The sequence below is a fragment of the Xyrauchen texanus genome, chromosome 13 (genome assembly GCF_025860055.1).
Source record: "Xyrauchen texanus isolate HMW12.3.18 chromosome 13, RBS_HiC_50CHRs, whole genome shotgun sequence".
NCBI lineage: Eukaryota > Metazoa > Chordata > Actinopteri > Cypriniformes > Catostomidae > Xyrauchen > Xyrauchen texanus.
This window is the reverse complement of record NC_068288.1, coordinates 23,241,738-23,253,909: the sequence shown is the minus strand read 5'-3', so window position 1 is coordinate 23,253,909 and position 12,172 is coordinate 23,241,738. Positions and strand designations below refer to the sequence as shown.

Here is a 12,172-nt window from a genome sequence, read left to right as displayed (position 1 = left end):
ACATTTATGGGAGAAAACATTATGCAAAATGGGGATATAATTTATTACAGGTGACATTTACGTGAGCAAACAAGGTTTGAACATCAGATTTTACGAGATTAAACTTAAATGCAAGCTATTTAATACTTCTGTGTACATATTTTAAAGTCATATTATGTGACTACGCATTACTTTATGTAGAGATTACGACCTACTAGTTAAGTCTTTCCTTAAGAACAGGTGGTGCAACCAAATTAAGCACTAACTTAGTTACAAACTGTAACTTAGTTACTTAGCTCTTAGTGTGAACTTTACGTCCTAACTTAAATGAGAACTTGCAACCCTTCACACAAAAATTCTTCACACATACTTCGTCACATCTTTGTGCCTTTGCAGCAGCAGAGGAACCAAAATCTGTTTGACACATACAGACATATATCCACTGAACAGCATGAGCTCAAGATATTAAATGATGAGAGCTTGCCGACAATGTGATCCTTTGTTAATTCAAAGTGCTGCCATGGAAACATTTCCTGTCACAAGGGGGAGACCCTTCATCCAAAGTGGCAAACTAAAAAGCTATTGATGCCCTGTGTTTGATAAATGATCTAATGCTTGATATACAGAAGCAGTGCATTGCGCAAGTCTCATAGTATGAACGTTACTTTAATGACATTTTTGCAAACTTATTTTTATGTGCCGAATTCTACGTTTCGAAGTAATTTCCTACTGAAATGAACACTAGAGGCACTACAGCAACTGTGCGTTTTATTCACATTCACACAGATCACGACTACAATGTCTGATTATGACTTTGTACAAATGTATTTTTCCCACTATTACTAACACACATGTTATGATATGGAAACACTTTTACTCTAAGGCATCATTTAAAAAACTATACATTTTAATGGATGCATTACATATTCAATAACATTTATTCTGTTATTCCAATGCAATTAACTTCCATGGTATAGCTCACTTCAGAGTGTTAGACTTTGAAATCTGAAGACCACGGCTCAAAAACAGTCAAGCACACAAGCTGACATGTGAGACTTAAGTGTCATAGAAGCAACACAACATTATGTGGTCATAATATGAATATGTGAATATTCACACAGAATATGTGCTTTGCATTTCTCATGTTGTTTTTGGACACTATTGGTTAGGTTTAGGCGTTTGTTCAAGGGTGTAAATTTGGCTTGAACAGTTAGTTTGTGTAACTCTCATTTGATTTTAGATCACTATAGGTTAGATTTAGGTTAGGGAGGTACATTTTACTCATTAACACCTCCATCTAATATTCACCTTAAAACCTTGTCTGATTATGACACTATTTTACTGGCTTTTGGTCCCCCCACCCCCCTCCCTTTACTGGAAAACTGCAGCCAAATGTGTAATGAAGTAGGTAATCAAATTTTTGCTAAAATATTGCCACGATCACCTAATGTTCATGAGACCACTCTGGCATTGCATGTTTTCCTTTACAACAATAAAATGTGTAACTTACTTTCAGTACAGTGTTTAGGGAATTATCTGTAATGTGTGTTTATCATAGCAATAAGGTTATGGATTCCTGGTCGAAAAGGGTTGATTGGATTAATTGCTTTAATTATGTTATTTTGGGACAACTGATTTGATCATCTCTGCTTTTGTTATCTTTGGAAAGTCTTCGTCAGCTCCTCTTACATTATACAAGATATGAGCATGTATTCATAATATATTAAATCTACAAAAACAATGATCACGTAAGACTGATAGCAATACGCTTAGCACTGGAGAGATTACACTGATTACTAGCAGCTGCAGCTACATTTTGTGAATAATGCTGAAAAGAGAGATTGTGCCATTTGCGCCTGATAATGTCATCTTTTTTTATTATTATTTTTCATAGACATTGATTTTGGGGGCCCTCTCTTATAGGGTTTGCCCACCTCACATTTAAGATTAGTGGTCATTGAATATGGGTTTTTCAATGGCTGATTCTTATTAAAAATATCCCTACCAATCCTAAATTTGTTTTACCAACCGTTATTTTTTGTTTCAAACCCTAAACTGCATTATTATGTCAACCCTGTCACAAGTTAAAAACTTCATTCATATTATTTGATGTACATAACATAATAATATATAGATAACTGAATAAATTCTGTTAGTATCACTGAGCTTCAGTGTGCCTTGTAATGAATCGTGCTTAAAAAAAAAAAAAAAATATATATATATATATATATATATATATATATATATATATATATATATATATATATATATATATATATATACGTGTATATATAATATATAAAATAAGTACCAAAGCACAATTTTTAAACGAGATAAATGCCTTTAGCATTTAGCGCCCAGTAAACCAGTATAGACAATGAAGATCAAGAAGAGCTGCAATCAATTAAGAGAGACTTTCCTGAATACAAAGTGTTCTCTACACTTCCAAAGGCAAAAGTCACAATAGGTGAGAGCCAATGAGTTTGAGGATCATGGAAACTCAAAAAAAACTTTGGGTTATTTTTTACCCAAAAGTTGGGTTATTTTTAATACAGCCCATTTAGGAGGGTTAAATACAGATTTCTCGTCAGTGCAAGTTTGAATTGTAATGTCCAGTCTTGAGCGACAGAAGCCGCAGCTTGATTGTGAAACGAGAAGCGGAGGGTGGTTTCCTCCGCGAAGTGCATTCGTTTCATGCACATCTAGCCATTGATTACCCTGCTTATACCATGGTCACTTGCCAGCATTGATTAGTTACAGCTGTCATTGATTTTTACAGCACAAATTTTGACTGGATAAATAACAATAATGGTTAACCATAACTACGGGTCGTTACATCTAGTGTTAAGAGGTCAAACTATCATCACAAATGCTTTGGGTTAGTCATACATGGCTGATGATTGTTGTCCTATGGTCTGATTTAAAGACGGCACTGCATGACTTGATGATGTTGTTTTATGATGTAACGGTTAATCACAGCTCTGATATATTCACGTCTGGAGGTCGTTTGGGGACAGCAGAGCAGACGCATTAACATAGAACAGTCATTAAAACTGACGGGAACTACCTGTGCAGTAAATGGTTTTAATTAACTCTTTCCAACGAATCAGAATCGAGTAGTCAAACAGAACATGGTATATACAGTATATAACAAGTTATAATGGCACTGTACGTTTTATTCTGTAATTCTGAGACGAATATTAATATAGCGTCTGAGAAATCCCCGCTAGCAAAAATCAACGTAGCTAAATTTAATCAAATAATTAAAACATTTGAAGAAAGACTAGCACAATTATAGCTGTGTACAGAGGAGCATTATATATTGTTATTTGTACTGCTTGGTAAAAACAAATACCTAAGCTAGTACAAGCTCTTATCAGTCACCAAAGCCATCCTCTAGCATTAGCTGTGACTAGCTAATTCTCGCGTTCGTCTCGGGACTTCAAAATAAAAGTCCTCCCATTGTCCCTGTTTTACTACTGTCTGTAAATATCAACCAAAATGTGAATACTTACAACTGTTATTGACTGATTTGTTAGTTTAAAGTTTAAATTTGTGTTTTAGGTCTGATGGATATGTGTATTAGATTGACTACAACAGTGGATCACTTTGTGAAAACATTTCAGGTGAGTAAGTTATCAAATGTAGTCACATAAAAGACTGTTTTACTTTTCTTGTACTTTTAAATGTTCATACAGGAATCTGTATGAGACTAACATTAATACACAAAGAAATGGTTGAATTCAAGAAATCCAATGCAGAACTTCTGGGACTACATTTTAATAATAATAAAAAAATAAAAAAACTTATTAAAAAAATTGGAATACATACAGTTACATTGTGAATATAATTCAAAATTGTATTTGTGTGATTGAGTTGGTTAATTAAACTACAATAATTAGTGATTAATTCATTTTTTCTGTTTTTTATCTGGAGAAGGTTTTTGGAAAAGTAAATAAATGTATATAAAAATATAATAACATATGCACAGATATTTTGTCTGAAATAAATTACTTTCCAGACTCTCACCAACATTTCTGTAGATACTGATATCATATTTATGTTTACATTTTTTTGTGTAATATATTATATATGGATGTTAAATGTTTTAATATTCAAATAAACGGTTGTTTATTCAAAATCAACTAATGGAGCTGTATAGAAGAGTTACAAATGCTTAGAATGCATCTCTGGTGGTGGATATATGTGGTGCACATTGACCTTCATAGCCCTATACATAATTGGCCTTTAGGCATAGATATGTGCACTCACACATCTTATGCTGTTTATAAACTTCCTCTCTTCAAATGTAATTATTATTGATTAATTCGATTATAAACATCAATAAATGAACTACAACACAAATGCATAAATTCCTAGCCTGGGCCAGACATTCACCTTTCAGATTCTAAAAACATACATTGCTTGTCAAACTAATAAAACATGTTAGAAATACACTTGTTCAACTCATTAATAAACTAAAGAGGAAGGCATAATTAATTTTAAAGGTGGAGATTGTAAACCCACCCATTCAACAAGGTTGAACAGAAAGCAAAACACTAAAAAGAGTCAGATCTACAAGATAACGTTACTAAGTTCAGTATACTGTTAATTATCAGTACAAATCTGTTAAATATCAGATGTAATTAATGACGAAGCACATAGCACACAAATGGAACCATTTCCTGAATGACCCAGTTATGGTTTTGGTTTTGTGATTAGCATTGTAACATTTTTGAACCGTTCTGAACTCTTAAGGCTACAGACATCAGGCAAATAATACAGAGATGGGAGACTGTGAAAACCAAAAACTGATTTAAGTTTGATGAATGAACCTCTTTAGCAGGGAGAAGCCTGCCTGCTAAACTGTCAGCCCATTGCCATGGCGACAGCTCCTCTGGGCCTTGTGAGGTATGAAAGGCTGTACAGGACGCTGGCCTGCCACAAATCTCCAACGCCTGTCATGCTGGCTTAGTGAGGCAGTGAGTTTATGATGGTGGGGGGAGAGAGGACCCTGAAGGAAAGATGGATTCTCAGATGGAAATGGCAGAATCACATCTCACTGAGTGCCCATAGCTGACAGGGAATGATGGCCTGTCTTTAGGGGAGCCACTGAAGAAAGAGACAGTGAGACAGATCAGATTAGATAAGAGACAGACTAACTGATGAGACTAATGAGAGGTTGACTTTCAAAATCTATAGGATAGAACACAGATATCTCAGTTCTGCTGACTGTAAACTTCAACAAAACCAGATTCTTTGGACCTCAAATCGACTGATTATATTTTTTATGAGATACTGAAACTGATTATTTTTATTTTAAATGTTCTGATAAGCAGAACTGATTAGTAATTATTGTTTTATTTCTGCTTTTTGAACCAATAACAACCAAAATAATTTGAGCAATAAAAGACATCATATTCATCATCAGTATTGGACTTATAATAGTATAATTAAAAATGACAATTATAATTATTATTTATGGCACTCTATTTAGGGAAAGTTGTTCGGCAAATGAAACACTCACAAATTTCTTTTATCTGTTTTGAGCTATTACATGCCTTTAAGTTTATTATGCTATATTTGAGAATGATTTAGCTTTGATTCAAAAAACTTTAGCAATTATGCATACAATACATTAAATAAGTAAATTACTCCTTTTGAACATGGTGTTAGACCCACCAAATGGTGCAATTTAGCCAATAATAACAAGTAGATAAGTGTGAATAACGGTAGAAAACAATATAAGTCAAACCAATGATCTGTCTATCTCTAGACCTGACTACATTTTCTAATCGAGAGTGGAGGGAAAGTTCAGATTGTCATATTTATTTTCATCTGTTGGGAATAAAATAAATCTACTTTACATTATTGTTATTTTTGTTAGTGTTGTATCTTTAGATCAGCTTGGGGTGGGATAATGGTGTTTGTATATCTTCATGTCTGAAAATAACTGGATTACTTAACTTTGCTTTTTCAAAATAGATTAGGCTACAGATTAAATCTTACTTAGTCTTGTATTATGAAATTGGAGGCTGATTAAAAGAGGCTTACTGTCAGTTAAAAATGTGGATGTTCTCTGCGATAAACTGTCAGTGCAAGAGAGATTCTGTAGAATGGACAAAGAGAGAAGTCCATCACTGTCAAACCCACTTCTCATCATCATTGATAGAAGAGGCTCCATCAGGTCTGTTATTTTTCCACTTATCTCATGCAGTATGCATAATTGGCAACCATCAAGATCTTATGAAGCAGTTGTTTTTGCCACCAATATGAGTTTTACAATGGGCAATGCAGCTCGCTTATTCTTGAGATAAGGGACAAAACATGTTTTAAATCTTAGTTTTTATTTTTTAATACTAAATTAATTTGAAATGGATACATTTGTTTACAAAGGTCTCTACTAACAAACCATGTAAGGGAACAGGTTTTTATAATAACAACACTATTTTCTGAAAATTGTCATTTAACCACTTCATAACTTACATCTTACTGTAATTTGTGTCAACTCCTTCAGACACACTAAAAAGCATGCTATTTTAATTTGATCCATCCAACAAGAGTGTAAAGTCTTTAATTATCCAATAATGGTGTTCAATAAAGGAGTTAAGTGATAAAATAAATTTTATAATAATTTTTTTTCTGTTTTCACACTATTATGAAAAATTGTTGACAAAATTTCATACATCTTAACCATGTGTTGTACACTGGAGACATTTAGTTTTTTTCCTCAGTTAGAGCAGTCTTGATAACCTAAACTAAAATGCCAAAATGATTCCACATTTAACATGTTTAAGCTGCCCATAGAGACTTAAACGTTATTTGTTTAAAATATAATCAAATATAAAACTTACCAGACCATGTGTCCTACTGTTGCATCCACCATGAGCTGGAATTGTAAAAGGGTACTCGGATAGCTGACCATGACATTGTCTAATTCATTCAGGTTTTTAAAAAATTGGATGGAATTATAAGCAGTTTTTATGGAAAATGTAAGACCCAAACTAGTTACTAGTAGTCCCTAACAAAAATAAATAAAAAATAATAATATATGTATATATACAGTATATATATATATATATATATATATATATATATATATATATTTAGATGCACCTGTATATACAGTGTGTATATATATATACAGGTGCACCTAAAATGTTGTGGAAATGTTACATAATATTCATTACAATGTCAAAGTTATTATAAAAGTCATTACACATAAAGTGAAATATTGCAAGCCATTTTTTGTTAAACAATCTTAAAATAAAATTACACATTATACATTTGTTTATCAAATTACCATTGTCCCATGGATGACAAACATGTTGAGTGGTTCAAACATCATCTGCAGCCTGAAACTGAGCCTTAGGTTGGATTTTAAGAGTGAAAGCACTTGGATGCATTGGAAAGCTATAGGATGTCCCCTTACTCCCTTACTCCTTATTTAGTGAATGACTTGATCTACAGTGTGCTGCCTGTCTGCACTGGTCTCAGAATAGCTTGAAATGAAACTTATTTTCATCCCAACTCCACATAAAGCCTCTGAAAGCAAAATTTTTCACCTTGTCAACTTTTCACACTGTCCATGCAGAAGGTCGCAGGTTCGCACAAGGTTATTTAGTGTTTGATTTCCTAAAGATCCCTACCATTCATTTTATATTTATATTTATGAATTTGTTGCATTTTTAAACACTTTGTTTGGCAGTTTAACATTGTGAAATTTTGCTGTGGACAGGTTAAGTTACACGTGTTTCCAAGTATTGAGCATGCATATAAAAATATATATATATATTTTAAAGATAAGTAATATATAAATATAAGTAATAAATACCAAAGGAGTATGTAGTTTTGACATTTAAATTTTGTTTTTAATATTTTTATAATTTTCTTGATTTTAAACATAAAGAGGACATGTCTTGTCCCTTACCTCAAGTATTAGTGAGCTATAGCAAAGTCTTTCTAGCAAGTCAGTCCACTGTCGGCCATCTATGGAATGCTCTCTGGAGGGAATGTGGAAAGACTGAAATCTCAAAAGCAGTTGGTCAAGTTTACAATCAAAGAACATATTTCAAAAATTCATAAATTGTGATTCTTTACCTCATATTAAGCTAAAAAAAATATATAATTCCCAGCTTGTATAGTTAATACGGTTGTGCGTTTTAAAGTTGATTGACAGGTGATGTATGTATCTAAAAGGTGATTGGCTCTTTTAACTGTAAGGCAGGACTTCCTTTCTACATCCGTTGACCATTGGGCGCTCAGAGCTCCTTGGTTGAGAGTTCCATTTTCTCCCATTAATTTTAATAGAAGTGGCCCATCTTTGCTAAATAATCTCTGGCTATATCTAGAGAGAAGGCTGGCTAATGACTGATAGAATTTGACATATATTATAATTTAATGACGCCAAATGAGATGCACACAAAATTTCAGAAATGACACTACCAAAGGAGTGTACTAAACCACAACACAATATTTTACATTACATTACAACACTGACAATGCTTCTGCATTGGAAATGTAACAATCTTGGCTCATCATATTTTTATTTTATATGTTTGTATAGACCTCGGTGGCCCTATTTTAAGAGTGCTACCACTAAGTGCAGCGCTTTGCCAGAAGTCATATAAGTCACAATGAATTAGAAGAACAGAAATATGGACTCACATTCTTTTGAGCATTAACTGCATTCTTGTTGAATTTATGCATATTTCTATAACAGTGACATGCTCCTTTTATACATGGAAAATATGGTTCAGTGATGTGGATATGTGACGCACAAATCATTGCTAGTATTAACAGTGATTGTATCAGCACGCATTTCACTTAATGGTGGACTTTGATCTTGAAAAAAAATGTAAAGCACTGAAACATATAACCAACAATATGTGGTCAAAGTGGTCAAATATATATATATATATATATATATATATTAGGGCTGTTCATTTAACGCGTTAATTCAGTGCGATTCATTTGACAAAAAATAACGCGTTAAATAAAATTACGCAATTAATTGCACCATAAGGAAGATTCCTGAGAAATGCAAGCTTGTAGTACCACCTGTTTACTCCAGAGGGCAGTAAGTGAAATTTCAGCTGTATGTGCAACACACAGTTTATACAGTGAAGAAAACAACACACAACACAGTTCTTGCATTCAAAACACTTGAAGGGCAAATGCGAACTAAGGGATCTTAAGATTGAGTATTAAACTATATTTAACTTGAAACAATGACCTAAACATTTTATGTGTGTGATGCAACACACCCGAGACACTACACAAGCATGCCTGACGCAGGTCCTCATAATAAATCTCCAACTGATTGACAAATTCACTTGTGAAATGGATTGCTGTGAACTGTATGCCAATGATTGACTTATGATCAATAATATGGTAGTAAACAATACATTGTATTCTATTTTTGTGTTGTCTCATCAATGATGAACTCTTCTGCTTACAAGAATATAATGCATTTTAATTATCTGAATATTTTATATATATATATATATATATATATATATATATATATATATATATATATATATATATATATATATATATATAATTTTTAATATTTAAAGATAACTATGTATAATTATATATTGATATAAATATGTATAATCTTTATATATTGAATTATTGTTATATGAGGGGCTTTCTCAGCAAATATTTGTATATGCGATTAATCGTGATTAATTAATCGGGACACCATGTAATTCATTCGATTAAAAATTGTAATCGATTGACAGTCCTAATATATATATATATATATATATATATATATATATATATATATATATATATATAAAACAAATCCAAACCTTTTACCCTCTCCAACTTCTTCCACAGGCCCCTTTAGCAGTAAAATAAAAATCACTCTATGACAACAGGAGGAAAAATACCAATACATATTATATCATAAATACAATTGTAAATATAAACATAATAATAATTTAAATATATATCGTCATCTATAGATAGTTTAACACAAATGTAATACATATGCTGGTGGAATCTCAAAACTGGAAATACAGGAACAGAGTTTAGACTTTAGGCTAGAGTTTAAGACCTATTTCACAGGAAAATAGCAAATGGGACTTTGCACCACTTCATTAACATACAATATACCCAGGGGTGCTTTAAGGCACCTCTGGGCACAGGGGCTCGCCATTCTGTGCATTGAACATGTGCTACATGGACACATTTCATGGGTGCTCTCCGTCTCTGTCAGCAACTGCATCTCCCGCTGAAAGCGTTTATCTGTGCTCCTGGATAGAGGAAAATGTGGCGGCGCATGGCGCGTGCTAGGCCCCATGTGAGTTGTGGGCCCCTGGGCTTTAGCCGCGTAAGCTCGTCTGTTAATGTGCCCATGAATACACCCCCATTTTGCACGCATACAACTACAGATAGCACAAACACTCAAACCCTTCCCCACTTGCACTTTGCGCTGCCACATACAGTCTTTGTGCATAGCGCTGAAATTTGAGCTTTCACTAAAATAGAGCCCCTACTGTTTTCACCATATTTTAAATTCTTATTATTCTTATTTTACTCTTACTTAGTTTGTTTTCATTATGTTTGTAAAAAAAAATTCTGTTAAGCTGTAAATTCCCTATATAGAAAATGGCACTGTCTATACACTTGGTATACTGTACAGTATGTATCGCCTAGTTGTATGTGACAAATAAAAGACTTTAGCTGTGTATCAAATGAGCCAAACACTGCAGTGCAATTACACTATGCACTCAGCCATCTAGTATATACATTTTCAAAGGGTAGTATTATCTTAAATGGAACACTAACGTTTTTTACTGAACAAAAGCATTAGCTGGTTTTCAGTTTACGGAACTGACATTTGAAATGCACATGCTGCTAGCTTTAGCCAACCTCAGACCAACACTCATATCTCAAAAACACACACAAATGGTGTTGTCTTTACAGAAGTTTTGCTAGTTGCCACATTCACCATTACAATTGTTTTGTCAGACCAGCATCACAGCCAGGTATCTCCGGTCCTTCCGCTACATAGGGCAAGCCGCATCCACTGAGTGCATGAAGTGTCCAACGTTCCACATTATTTTTTTGGTTGAAGTGGTACATCATGCGGGTACTCTAAGGACCCTTCTTTTCATTGTATTTTCAGTATAAACACACTGTGCTCATACATACACTACAAAATGGAGTAGAATAGTGCAGAAGTGTGCGATCTTGGATGCAGATTTTGAAACTTTTGGACACGGTTATAAGCAACCACTGATCACAAAATATGCCAAATTATTGGCCACAATGATTAATTGCTTAAAATGTACAGTATTAGATGAACCACAAAGTACCAACTCCTCACCAGTAACCTGTTTTGTAGAGATTTATTTGAACATATCCCAAGTTGAGGACAATTCAATGTCCCTTACTTGGGATTGAACCTGCACCTGCTATCCCACACAAATCCTTGATTTTATTGCACAGGTCAGATTTACCATACACATAATGGTTAAATGCTGATACAGAGATGCATGGTTACAATTAATTGCAACAGTTGTGATGAATAACTGATAATTTCTTATAAATACTGCAATCAGTATAGCTATTTGGTCTGAGATTAGCAAAATTCAACAAACCATTCCTCTGAGGTTTGGATTGTGCTGAGAAATATGCTGTATGTGTTTTCCAATGCCAGTTAAATAAGATTCAGATGTTATTACCTATACATCATGCTTTTGTCACCCCACAGCCTTCACTATACTATACTTGATTGGCTATCCAAACCTAGTGAGCTGCATACTAAGACAATTTTGGCCATCACAGGCATGTTTGTACAGTACTTGGATATACACCATGGTATTGAATGATACCACATTCATTTAAAATGGTATTAACAAGTTACTCATAGGCACAATGAAAATAAGAAGAAGAAAAAAAGATTTTGATAATTGAATCAAGCTTAATGCATTACATCAACCTCACTCATTTCATTGGTTAGATCAGGTAGAAAAAGCTCCTTATGGTATCAATTGCAGACTACCACTTTTTACAGAATACTATGGTATTTCCATGTACACATGCACAAAACACTAGTATTACTATGTTATCATGTCCACGCAAATTTTTTGTTAGTGGAGACACAGCCATTGTTAGTCATCTGTCTCATTATCACAATTTCTAGTGACATACTGTACACTCATTCTTCTTTCTT

At 33.5% G+C, this 12,172-nt stretch overlaps 1 protein-coding gene across 4 annotated transcripts in view; it reads left to right on the top strand.

Annotated features, from left to right (window-relative positions):
* The window catches only part of LOC127654063 (divergent protein kinase domain 1A-like), a 46,552-nt gene that overhangs the window by 13,947 nt on the left and 20,433 nt on the right, over nt 1-12,172 (top strand). For 2 of the 4 annotated variants that reach the window (XM_052141032.1, XM_052141033.1), the window contains one exon: nt 3,544-3,605. The exons of the other annotated variants lie outside the window; for them this stretch is intronic. In XM_052141032.1, the coding sequence (XP_051996992.1) occupies nt 3,544-3,605 (62 nt within the window). The remainder of the gene's footprint in view (nt 1-3,543; nt 3,606-12,172) is intronic. 4 annotated transcript variants of the gene reach the window in all.